Genomic DNA, 13,453 nt, shown 5'->3' with positions numbered 1-13,453 from the left:
GGGTCTGACACTCATCCTGTCTGCCTCCTTGTCAGAAACTGAACTTAGTTTCGCTGCTGGGGTCAAGGGGTTAGAGACACCAGAAGATAGCTTAAACAACCATCAAGTTCGCACACAGCTGTCAGTGTCCTGTGGGAAGGTTACTGTCACTGAGGCAGTCATGGGTGAAGGTTTAAGGCAGAACACAAGCACGTTCCACTTTAAAATTTATCCACAGACTTAACTGTTATTTAGTTACAAAGGCCGCTACACTCACAGAATCGATACACAACATTCAACAGTCAATTAAAATACTGCGATGCTCTGGAGACCCAGGCTGCGGAGTGGCAGGTGAAAAGCTCGGCAGCACAGGCTCAACACAGGCTCAACACAGCCCTTAAAAGGACTCTTGTCCAGCTAATCTCGCCATACACAAAAAACACCACCAATATCAATACTGCACATAACAGGGAAATGTGGTGAGTTCTCACACAAGACAGTGAGTCATAAATGGTTTACAAGGGATATGTAAACATGGGAGGGAAGGGCAGAGATCGGAGCACACACAGGGAAGTACAATAACAAACTGGGGACACAGTACAGCTATTTACAACAAGGAAAATTAAATGCAGTTATATACAAGGTTCACAGAGCACAGTGGAAAATGCAAATCAAGCTCTGGTATGTTTAAGCCATCCCACCAACATTACCCAGCCCCCCTCAGGGGTTGACTATCCCGGCGACCACCACCACCAGTCCCCCACCTCAGCTCCGGATAAAGTTCTCCCTCTCTGATAGCGGTCCGGTACTGAGTGCTGAGCAGCTGGGGACTGTTAGCAAGTCCAGCCTGCTAGTGGGCATCTGATGGATGCTGAGCTGCTAGCGGGTGCTGGTGGTGTGGGTCCCCCCCAGGTGGTAGCCCTTGGTCTTGCATGGCTTTGTGGGGATCTGCTTCCCCTGCTGGAGCTCATGCTCCATGGACCGGGTAGACTCATCCAGCTGCTCCTGGTCCTGCCGGTACTGCTCCTGCTGCTCGTCTAGCTGACGGTGCTCTGACTCCACAGCCTGGGTGGCTTCATGTAACCATCCCAAGTCCTGCCAGTACTGTCCCTGCTGCTCGTCCAGTTCTCAGCCTTTTGGCTAAGATTAAATGCAGTGATTTTTGCTGGATTTTTTGAGACGCCCCACTGGGTGTTTTAGAAGGGATAGCAGTGAACCTAATGTGTGCCCAGCAAGTTTCTTGACTGCCACTGCCAATACGGCTAACTGCTATCCCTTAGCGGGGTTTTGTTTTGGTAGCCCACTGAGCATGGTTATGATTTGGTAGCCCACTGAGCATGGTTTTGTTTTGGTAGCCCACTGAGCTTGGTTTTGATTTGGTAGCCCACTGAGCATGGTTTTGTTTTGGTAGCCCACTGAGCACGGTTTTGGATGGCTTGTCTGCCGTCCCCGCAGGGCAATGCAAATTTTCCTTTTCTAACTTTTCGCTTGATTAACTCAGCTTGTTTCTGAGAGCTGTCCCAAAGGAAGTGGACCACTTGATGACCCATGATTCAGAACATGCTTTGCTTCAGCTGGAGAGCCCAGGGAGAGGGCAGCATCTTGCACTCCCGGGTTAGACTTCATCTGGATTGTCATTCTCAAGCTTCTGGGTCTCTCTACTGAAGATGTGGTCTGCATCCAGCAGAATTGGATGCAGTTGACTGGCAGAGGTACACCATGGAGCATTTCTGGAAAAAAGACTGTTAGATAACTACCGCCCAAGTCCTCAACAACTTTGTATCAACTGGGGTCTATGGATATGCAGCCAGGCCAAGTTAATGGAACTGACGAGGTAGGCTTCCGAAGCAGACAGCTTTCTATACATAAGCCGGAGATGTGGGAAGGTCTTGCTCACAGAAATTATTTACAAGGGGCACGGAAATACGCGAGGAACGGGTACATATCGGAGCACACAACGGTAAGTACATTAATATAAATTGGGGGCACAGCGCACTTACAAGAAGAAAACGTACATGGGGCTATGCACAATTAGCCTCGCGGAGCACGACGGGAAATGTAAATAAGCTCCTCTATGCGAAAGGATAACCTCTATGCGACGCTACAATATCTTTGCAAATGTATTGCTTTTAAGGAATAATCGATATTTAACTTTATTCCGTAAAACACCTAAATATGGAATTATTGATTGTTTTCTGGACGTATTAATTCATACATGATACAGCATCAGTGTTTTTAATATATGATACCGGAGTCCTCCAGTCTCCAAAGTGTTTCATTCTACCTTCAGTTCTGTTTTCACAAATGTATCTCTATAATCCAAAGAAGCATGGTTTAAGCGAATTGGCAGCTACGTTATAGGAATTATTCGTGTGAGTCAATAAATGTCCCACTGAAGATATGTTTACGTGCCTGGGTTGTGCCCTGGAAGACACGCGATGCCTGCTACGCCTATTAGATATTAAAAATGGTAGATTGAAATTGTTTGGTTAAGATCTGCCATCTAGCGGTCAAAGCATGAATAAGCGACACACATCAGTCTGCTGCACAGACCATGTGTACAGTACAATGAGTTACATTTATATGCATATTTCCCTGGGAGAAAAAAACAGCTACCTAGTCTTATTTCCGATCCCTCCACCAATATTGCCATCCATCTGCAGCCAGTTGAATTCCTGGGAATTCTGGATTCACTCTAACTTTGGATTCACCTCTTTGGATTGTCATTCTCCTGTAGCCATAATGTCTCAATTGCAAAAGAAGGTCCAGTGCAGCTTTGAAATGTGAAACATCACAGTCACTGTTTGATTTTTAAGGGAATTTATGTCAATTATTAAGCAATTCTGCAGGGCCCTTGATTTGACAGAACCCCAACCAGTTTAAATGAAAAAGCTGAAAAGTTCCACCAGCAACGACGAAGCAGAACCCGCTTCCGTGATTTCAATCACTGTTGTCACTCTTCCCAGGATGAAAAAGCCAATAGCAGCATGGCTGTTCCAAGACCATGGAGCTGTAAATTGAACAGACAAACTCCCAGTTCTCATCTTACTCTGTGGTCTTGTAATGGTGCGGAGAGTAACGCTGATGCCTCGCTTTCAATTGATATGTGGCTTGAGTGTGACATTTGCTTGGGTTCCGTACAGCCATACACTTCAGGTGTACGTGTGCCCTTTGATAAACTGGCATCCCATGTAGGGTGAACTCATGCCTATTTCTTGCAAGTGGCCTATGGTTAAGTGATTATGGAAGGTGGATTAAGTAAAATATTAAAGTATGAAAAAAAGTTTTTGTGAAAATGTTGAATAATAGTATACGCAAAAATGATCTCATTGTTACGTCACAGAAATGGGAATAAAATATATGTACTAGTACAGACATATCACACTAAACACAAGCCATTATCTTGAAATAGTTGGCACATGTATATGTTACACTGAATAAGTCCATAAGAAACATGAAAATGATGATTAAATCTCCTTACGGCATAAATGCAGCTTGGAATGACAGGACAGCTCGTGGGCACAGAACCAGATATGGGCCTGCAATGACCTTGGGGGGGGGCTATACTGACATAAATACCTCATGTAGACAAGCTGGTGGGGGCTGGGGCAGACTCCTGACTCACCATCACGCAATGTTGCCCCAGTGCAGCATATAACACTCTTCACTATTCTTGAAAAGTCAGTAAAATTAGTTCTGATTTTTCAGCTTGACATTCCCTTTACAACTTTATGGAAGAAAAGTGAAAGCTGAGGTATTACACAGTTAGAATGTGGTAACTTTGTCCAGTATAGCCCCACTGCTGTAAAAACGAGGCTCTTAAGTGCAGTGCTGTAAATTGCCTTTCTTAGTGCTGAATTCTCCTTATTCCCCATCGTATACAGCTGTGACCTTAGCATAAGGTGGGGGCCACTTTTCCTCTTTGCTTAGACTAGTTTTCCTCCCTTTCCTCCCCAGTCTTGGTTGGTGGGACTGGGTGAGAAACACTAGGGGGCAGTGTCTGGCTCAGCTGGCTAAGCAACTGCTTGTAATTAAATGGTTGCTGGTTCAAGTCTGGCTTCAGCAGAATAGTCCCATCTCTGGGCCCTTGAGCAAGCTTGTATCCTCCAGCTCCAAAAGTGCCACTGTAGGAGAATTTCCCCACAGGGATCAATAAAGTGTCATTGCTATTATTGTAAATTAGGCAGAGGTGCCATACCATTCTGCTTAAGTAGGCCCAAGTGCACAGAATGTTCTGTCTGCAGAAATGTTAGACGATGGTACACTATATGCAAGGATGCACTTAACTGGTACACATTCACCATTAAAAGTGATACAATGGCAATCGATTACTATAACAGAGCAAATGCATACATATTTCATGTGTATTTGTGCTGATATGACATGAAATGATTGTGTATTTTAACCTTTATATGAAGTTATGTGAATCCCTAACTATATGTACAAAAGTACTGGGACACCTGGCCATTACACCTACAGGAACTTTTATGGCATCCCATTCTAAATGCATAGTAATCGATATGGAGTTGGTCCCCCCCTTGCAGCTGTAACAGCTGCCACTCTTCTGGGAAGGCTTTCCTCAAGATTTTGGAGTGTGTCTGTGGCAATTTTTGCCCATTCATTCAGGAAAGCATTTGTGAGGTCAGGCACTGATGTTGGATGTGAAGGCCTGGCTTGCAAACTCCATCCTAGTTCATCCCAAAGGTGCTCAATGGGACTGAGGTCATGGAGGCCCATTCCATGAAGCTCCTGGTGCAGTTATTGAATCAACAGAATCATTGGCGACTTTTACACGCTACACGCCTCAGCACTCAGAAACCCCACTCTGTTACTTTACATGGTCTGCCACTTCATGGCTGAGTTTCTGTTGTTCCTAAATGCTTCCACTTCGCAATAATACAAATTACAGTTGACAATGGAATATCTAGCAGGGAAGAAATTTCACAAACTGACTTATTGGCATCCTATGATAGTACCATTCTTGAATTCACTGAGCTGTTCAGAACAACCCATTCTTTCACAAAATGTTTGTAAACCTGACTGCATGGCTAGGTGTTGATTTTATACACTTTAGAAAATGGGTCTGAATGAAACACCTGAATTTAATGGTTAAGAGGTGTGTCACAGTACTTTTGTACTATATAATGTATCTGAATAATGCAGTAATCTGTGTGTGTGTGCATGTGCGTGCGTGCGTGCGTGTATATATAACTGAAAGGAGAACTATGCAAACAAACAAAAAATTGACTATATTCAATATTCATTAAATTAAAATTATTATCGAATAGTAGTTGTATCACAACAACCTACACTAGAATGCTCTCTGAGACGACCAGTAAATTCTACAATGGCAGACTCGATTATAAGTGATAGCAGTTTCTCATTAGTTCTTTATTATTAAAGTTCCTACGATTGAAACATTAACGATATTTCTCGGCTACACCCGTACCAGAGCCCAGCCGCACACATAGCCTACACACCGCCGTAATGCGGAATTCAAACAGGAACCTTTCTTTGGAGGTTGTTGCTGTTGCTCGGAACAATTTACGCACGGAACGAGGTTCACTTCCTCCTGTTACCCATGTGACGATCAACTTAACTTGACATGAGTTTATAGTTCACTGTAGATTTTTATTTAATAGGTATATTTAAATGAACATGGAAGATTTCGAGAACGATAATCAGTTGGGTGTTGAATCAGAGGAAGAAGAGAGCGATGTTTCAGACGGAGAGGTATCTTATTATTTTATACTTGTATACCGAACTGAACCATATACCCTAAATTATGCTATATAATTAGTATAGTTCGTGCGATGTAACTCAATGAAAGGGTCATATAATCATTTAATAAGTTGTAACTGATTTAAGCTCATATCATAACCGAAAAGGTATTTGTGGCCTTTAGATATTGATTTATAAAGAGCTTTTTAAACGAGTTTTACCATTATAATTGAAAATGTGGACTAATTATAAAACGTTGAAGAGAAATTAGTTCATAATCGAGATTTTAATACTTTTTTAAGCTTCAAGAAGCCTTTTCAAAAGGTTTGCTAAAACCGGGATTGAATATTCCTCTACAAGAAGCTAAGAAGAAAGTCAATAATGTGGTGAGTACGCGTATAACATTTATGTAATTTATGTTTTGTTGGATTAATGAGCGAAAACGTCTGAAATGTCTGTTTTTGTTTGTGAGTTTGGCGCAAAAGCGCTAGTGTCCCATCTGCTGTAAAATATTTTTTGAATATCGATGTGAAACATTTACAGGCGGCTCTCAAGCAATGCTTGGCTGACTTCCGGAGAAATCTTCCTTGGGTGGAAAGGTTGGACTTAACCAACGGTCCTGTAGCTGATATTGTGGCAAAAGCTGACGGCAAGACATCCGTGGAGGATCGTGGAGAAATTAATGCTGAGGATGACTTCCAGAGGGAAATGCACTTGTGAGTATCTTTTTTGATGCTTAAAGCTTAAAGATACATGACTCCAATGCTGTTTTATATAGGGATCCTTTTTTATTCCTTCCCCATATAATAAAAGGGAAGGTATCAGTCCCATATTTACTGGAAATGGTGAAAGAGCATAATGCACAAACCCCAACCCCACAGTCCTGACGCATGTAGCTAGGTGAAGTACCATTTGTAGATGGCCTACAGTGTGTAAGGCAGGGGTGGGGAACCTCTTCCATGGAGGGCCAGTGTGGGTGTGCGTTTTTGGGATGGCCTCCCCATCAGGCAATAATAAAGCAGTGGTTCTCAACTCCAGTCCTGGGCACCCATTGTTATTGGCTGATTGAGAGGCCATCCCAAAAATCCACCCCCACACCAGTGGGGAAAAAAATCCATCTTAAAAATAATAGGAAAAGTAGGCATGGATGGATGGGAATACATGAAAATCTATACACCATATATTTGACAACATATTTGAATTATTTGAGAAAGGAACCCCTTTGGGGTGAATGCTTATCGGTTAGCAAAATTACAGCATTTAAGGAGTTTAAAATCAAATCTGTTTAATACACACAATGCTTCGTCTCAAACTTATTTCCAGTTACCGGCAGGCACAAGCAGCTGTCTTAGAGGCATTGCCACGGTTGCAGATGTTGAAGCTTCCCACCAAGCGTCCTGAAGATTACTTTGCTGAAATGGCCAAGAGTGATCAGCAAATGCAGAAGGTGTGTTTATGGTGATGCTCGCATTTTTACTCCAGCCTGAATATAAAAAGGTTGTACATAGGACTGGGCAATATTTTATTATGATAATTTTTGCATATCAAGCTGTATTGATAATTATCACAATGGAATTGAAGTCATTATTTCTGAACTTTAGCTCTTCATTTTTGCATAAAATTCTCTCAGAATTGCCCTTAAACATGAAAAAGGTGACAAAATGAATGGACTGCAGTGAAATTTAATTTTAATAAATACATCATACAAAAAAAAAAAACGCCATAGGATGGCGCCAAGGACCGTACCTTTTATTGCTATTTTTTTTTCTTTGACTGCCTTGTTCCAGGGAATGGGTTTGAGTAGGGCTGGGTGGTATGCCCTAAAAATGGTATCACAATATTTTCCGTGCTTTGCACAATATTCTAAAATTCATGTGTAGAAAATGGTAAAATGTAATGGATGGTTTTGAGTTTTTCAGCGTTTGGTGACCATATTGTTCTTGTCTTTTTTTTTTCCCCCTTGTAGATTAGAAAAAAGCTAGTGATGAAGCAGGCAGCGATGGAGAAGTCTGAGAAGGCCAAGAAACTGAGAGAACAGAGGAAGTACGGCAAAAAGGTGCGTGCCGTACCTGGCCAGCTTTACAAACGACATGACAGAATCGCAGGACTTTTCATTCAGCGTCTCAATTGTGTTTAATATCAAGATGTGTGTTGTGTGTTTTTCAGGTTCAAACTGAAGTTCTTCAGAAGAGACAGAAAGAGAAAAAAGCCATGATGACAGCTGTAAAGAAATACCAGAAAGGTGTGATGCTGTTTCAGTTTGGTTTGTTTGCCAAAGTCCAAATCTAAGGCCCTATCTACTGTTTGCTATTACTGGTTTATTGGTGTGTCAAAATGGATTTGGCTTGTTTAGGTGCATGTATGAGCTCTAGAACTGCAACTGACAGAATGTACACTGTAGCACGATACTAGCAATCTCTCCATAGAGGCAGGTCATGGAGAAATTTAAATTGTTCACGATCTAATATCGGCAAATCTCACACACCTAGACTGTAATGCATCATCTGCTGGAATTTAACATGGGAATCTTAGAATTCCCACTTTCCATGACAGTGTCATAGTTATGACTTTCTGGCTGATAGCAAGCGATTTAAGGATAACCAAACAGAGATCAGATCACCAATGATGCCATTTAGTTGTAGTGATCTTTCTCTAGTAGGAGTGTTGTTTGCTGACCGGAGTAATTCCGTGGGGTTCTGGTCCAGAGAAGGTTTTCAGTATCATAATCCTGGAGTTCTTGCACCCATCAGTGAAAATTAAGTGTGGGACTGGAACAGAATTAGTTCACCACAGCATTTCTGCTATGTAGTCCACTTTAAATCATTGCATTTACTACAAATTTGAGAGTTTGAGCAATGTAAATATACTATAGACTTAAATAGACAATAAATGAAGATCTAGATTTACTGTGACTTTGTTTATCCTTTGTAGGAATATCTGACAAGCTGGACTTCCTGGACGGAGATAAAGATAAAGGAAAGAAAGCGCTGGACAAGGCTGCGGCGAAGAAAATGTAAGAGCTGTCTTCATAGATTAGTAAAGCAGTAAATTGTTTTGCTAGATGTGCCGGTGGTAAATATGTCAGTGGCCATGACCCGTCTGCAGGCTTGTGGACCGTTTTGCCAAAATAATTGTGTGAATTCACAGCCACAGCCCCAGTGCCAAGAGGAAGTACAAAGACCAGAGGTTTGGGTTTGGTGGGAAGAAGCGAGGTTCCAAATGGAACACCAAGGAGAGCTATGATGATGTGTCGGGCTTCCGAGCCAAGGTGGCTCATGGGAAAGGGGGGAAGAAGTTTGGCAAAGGAGGACAGAAGATCCCTAATGTATGTACCCACCTCTGCCACAGTATCTGTATAAACATTATGTACGAATTCTGAAGACAGTTACTTTTTCCATATTTATAACATTTACAATTGTTATGTTTATTTGGCTGATTACTAGTTCTAACTGTGTGTAAGAATTGCTCTGTATTTTCACAAAAAGTTACCAATGTTCCATCAAATGGCACTTTTCCACTGCCACCAAGATCCGAGCCGTACCGCAAACAGATGGTTTTCCATTGTAAAGTATCTGAGCTTTACCTGGTCCAGCTTACGAGTGTGACCAAACTCAGCTGGTTGCATCACCACCATCTGATTGGTCGAAATGCATGGAGATACCAGTGATCTGCGAATAGATTATCTGAAGGAGAAAGCATATATTCTATATATTTTTCATTATTAGTTGTATCGCACATCGCAATGTATTGCTGCATTCCCACTAGAGAATGGCGGAATGGAATGGATTCAATATGCCAGTGGAAAAGCGCCAAAAGTGTTTTGAGTTACTTTGAGTTGCTGCTTGTCTGATTCCTTTTATCTCATGATTCTCTTGCAGAAGCGACCAGGCAAAAACGCGCGAAGAAAGATGAAAAGTCGATCTTAATGGCCTGCATGCGTCCTTAGGCTGCTGTTTTTTTTTTTTTGTCGTTAAACGAACCAACAACCTCTGTGCAGGAGTGTGGTGTAGTAGCCTGTAAAATCACACGCGCTTCTTTGAGCTTCCTGCATTCTGGCGTACGGCACCAGAACAGACTGTCATTTCTGTAAGACTCTCTGAGGCGACTGAGTTTGGGGGGCTGTGGTGTCTGAGAATAAGTCTGGTTTTTGACCCCCTCCGCAAACGTGGGAAACAAGGTGGTGCTTATCCAGGCACGTTAGTTTTTCATTTTTCATTCCGGCAGATTTTTATTGTTATAGTTGAGTAGCCCATGATGGAACGGTTTCCTGCGGTTCATCAGGATGACAGATTTCCCCCCCCCCCCAGAAGACTTCTTCCACTGAGAGGACTGGATTTAATGTTAATAGTTGTGTGAAGAGTTCAATGACAATATGCCAATGTAATGATTTAAAAAAGATTGCTTGATTATAGCCATTTGTCATGTTGCTAAACTTCATTTTATGCACAAGTAGAAAGGGTACAGTGTATTTGTTGCATTTCATCAATATGACATGATTCAAAGCGTGTTCATGAATGTCAACAGTTTATTTATACCATTTGTATTGTCCAGCTATGAATTGTATGATTTCGGACAATAAAACTCTACCCTAGGTTTCGTGTCTGCTCCTGTAACCGCCATGCTGCATCCATGAACTTGGTGATTTCGGACTGTTGACGAGGGAAGTTGAGTCTTCGGTCGCTACGATCTGAAATGATCTGTGCATTTAAGCAGCATTAGTCAGGTTTAATCTTATGTGAAATATTTAAATCCTAAATGCAATGGTAATGAAAGCAGGATTATATACAGATATTTAACAGCTGCTGTGTGTGTCAGTTGCCTTACCAAGGGTGTTGATATCCAGCCAATCTCCTGGCTCTCAGTCATTGGCTGGGTGTACTTCTTTCTTGGTTCCATTTGACCTCTATGGATTACTTCCAGAAAAGCACCTAACAGAAAATGATGATAGTTACTTCTGGTAGGTAAATATATCCTAATTATAGAAAATAAGATGGATGGATGATAGGAAATGATTATAATTTCTGCTTCAATGAGTACACCAAATACCACCAAAAAAGAATGGGAAGATAAGGCGGTGTAACAATGCATTATGTAGTAACTCGATAGAATGTAACAAATTGAATGATGATTATGATAATAATAGGGTGATGTTGCAATTTAAAATTGTAATTTCTATAAATTTGTTACATTCTGTTGAGTTATCACATAATGTGTTGTTTCATGGTGTGTAACACGTAATATCACATGTGATGAAAATTTGTTACATTTTATCAAGTTATGACAATGCATTGTTATATGGCGTACCTTTTGGAAGGTTTACAGGTGTCTGCTACAGTCGGGTGTTGTAAAAGAAAATTATAAAATATAGGTTCCAGTTATTGAAATAGTTAAATAGAAGGCATGTTTACCAGGTCTTTAGATATATGGGAAAATAATGTGATTTTGAAGTTATTCATGCAGATGAAGAATACCGGTTATTCCTTGACCTACGCAAGGAGATTTCAGGTTCAATTGAGAACGAACTAGTAGACAGAATGCAGTAAGAATGCTGTGAGCTTTACAGATTTGCTTAGGGAAATGATCTACCAGACAAGTTCAACCTGGCTGGTAGATTCAGAACAGAATCTTGTTTCTTTTATATATACAGTGCGATCCAAAGTGAAACCATGTTGAAAAACCGGGATTTCATTCATTTAATTCTAGACAGTAAGTTCTGGCACGAGCTAAAGACATACCAGCATTTCACCGTGCATCATTAGAAATAAGTCCTATTTGCTGATGAGACCAAGTTTGAGATTTAGGGCAGTATAATGTCCTCAACCTCACAGCATATTTATGGGGGCACTTGAAGAACGAGAAAGTCAATAATTCAGTAACATCGGAAGATGCTTTTTGGAACAGCATCGAATCATGCTGGGGTAACAAGGATCATTAGGTTTTGCACAAACTTCTGGAGTCATCGCCAGCTCAAGTGCAGTCAACGATTCAGCTAATAAAATTTTTATGCTGATAATTTGTAATGAACTCTTCCGTACTTATAGGACAACACAGAAAATGACTTACAGAAAATGAATTAATGATGAATGAATATTTAATGAGAAAGGAATGCAAAATAGAAAGATTTTTACCAGTGGTGTCATTACAAATTATCAGCATAAAAATTTGATTAGCTGCATCATTAGAAATAAGTCCTGACTGTTGCCCCCAACGATACGAAAGATCTTTCTTTATCACCTCTGTCGCATTTTGAGTGGTCAAACTGAACATTTTCTTTCTCTTGCATTTTATTTTATTTTTAAGAAAACCGCACGGCGCAGCTGTATACATGTAACACTTACGGTCCCCCTCTTCATCGTTGTCGGTTTTCCGTCCCATGGGCTTGTCAGTTAATGGATGGACTGCAACATAAATGGGTACACGTCAAGAACACCAAGGTAACATTTTAGTTATTCTTAATTGCAGGCGTGCATCGTATAACTCAGTGTGGCCGTACACTTTGTGTAGGGATTGATACGAAACTCCGTGTACAGTTTCTGACACCGTAGTTCCTTCCGTATCGTCTCGACCCGAATAGCATTTTGGTGAACAGCGTCCACTACTTTTTCCTGGGGTTTAACGGCTGCCATTTCGCCGATTAACGGAGCTGGCAAAGCCTCTCTACCGAAGCGAAGCTGTCGGTGGACGCGGTTCCGTTGCGCGGCAACAGTAAACGAGCCAGGGGAAACAATTATAATTCCGCCAGGGGGCGCCCCATACGCAGTTATCGGCGCACGAAATCTTGAAAGTTAAGTCATTGAACTGTAGTTTAGTGTTTAGTTGTGGGAAGGGATCGTAAACCTATCCGTACAACGTGTGTGTCCGTGGTAATAAATAAACAAACAAACAAACAATTAAGTAAAAACTGTAGACTAAAAATTGCGTTTTGATTACAATGTCAGAATTTGCCATGGTGTTGACCCCTAGTTGTGAGACCTGGTTATTTTTCCAGTAGCTATTGTTCTAATAGAAATAATCACCACAGATTCACTTTTCAAAATATGCATTTTTTTGAAATGAGGTTATATTACATTGTAGTATATAATGCTGGCAGTTTGTGGAAATCATGGGCTCTCTTCTGGCGAAATGAGCATTAAAGACTTAAACTGCTGGTAGTCAGGATGGCAACACAAAACTGCATAGAGCGTAAAGAGTCGCTCTTTCTTCAACATCTCGGATTTAACTTTAGATTGGCATAATTTTAGGAGACTTCCCATCAAAGGTGCTCAGAATGTGCTTATATATTACTATAAAGCAAGGAAATCTATAAATATTTAGCAATAATTATTTAATAGCCTATATTAAATATATAGTTATCTTAATTTGATCGAACCCTTCTCTTAAGTTCACCTACTTTATATCTGCTTCCTATAAATTAATAGAAAATGTCGGTACTGACTAATACAGCTCAGTTACTGGATAGATTTTTGTCAACAAGTGTTTGGTTACTTTTCAAAACATCGAAAAGGAAATATTTCCATAGCTATGCGTTACTAAGCCTGTGCTATTTTGTAACAATGTCACTACATTTCCAACATCAATATTGTTTTAGTAAAAGCTGAAAAAAGTGTCAGATGCATGACTTCTCTCTTTCTAAAGTTTCACCTTTCACAGGTGCATGGAAAGATCGCTCTGCGAGACTCTTATCTGCAGCGAAGCCATGAGAAAAGTGTCTCCGGTGCAGAAACGGGGCTCTCTGTCTGTCTCAGACCGCCAG

General features: G+C 41.0%; 2 protein-coding genes across 2 annotated transcripts; one reads left to right on the top strand and one right to left on the bottom strand.

Annotated features, from left to right (window-relative positions):
- The first annotated feature begins 5,507 nt into the window (after positions 1 to 5,507).
- Positions 5,508 to 10,293, top strand: ebna1bp2 (EBNA1 binding protein 2). The gene is made up of 9 exons (XM_023794381.2): positions 5,508 to 5,712; positions 6,003 to 6,086; positions 6,244 to 6,416; positions 7,024 to 7,147; positions 7,667 to 7,756; positions 7,867 to 7,942; positions 8,632 to 8,713; positions 8,848 to 9,025; positions 9,579 to 10,293. The coding sequence occupies exons 1-9, from the start codon at positions 5,632 to 5,634 to the stop codon at positions 9,624 to 9,626; spliced, it is 936 nt and encodes a 311-aa protein (XP_023650149.1). The 5' UTR covers positions 5,508 to 5,631; the 3' UTR covers positions 9,627 to 10,293.
- Positions 10,208 to 12,378, bottom strand: cfap144 (cilia and flagella associated protein 144). The gene is made up of 4 exons (XM_023794382.2): positions 12,194 to 12,378; positions 12,039 to 12,098; positions 10,525 to 10,628; positions 10,208 to 10,397 (listed from the first exon to the last, which is right to left on the bottom strand). Exons 1-4 carry the CDS (start codon positions 12,324 to 12,326, stop codon positions 10,284 to 10,286), a joined length of 411 nt encoding a protein of 136 aa, XP_023650150.1. The 5' UTR covers positions 12,327 to 12,378; the 3' UTR covers positions 10,208 to 10,283.
- Between the last annotated feature and the right edge of the window lie 1,075 nt (positions 12,379 to 13,453).

The sequence above is a fragment of the Paramormyrops kingsleyae genome, chromosome 15 (genome assembly GCF_048594095.1).
Source record: "Paramormyrops kingsleyae isolate MSU_618 chromosome 15, PKINGS_0.4, whole genome shotgun sequence".
NCBI lineage: Eukaryota > Metazoa > Chordata > Actinopteri > Osteoglossiformes > Mormyridae > Paramormyrops > Paramormyrops kingsleyae.
This window is presented reverse-complemented; position numbering and strand designations above follow the sequence as displayed.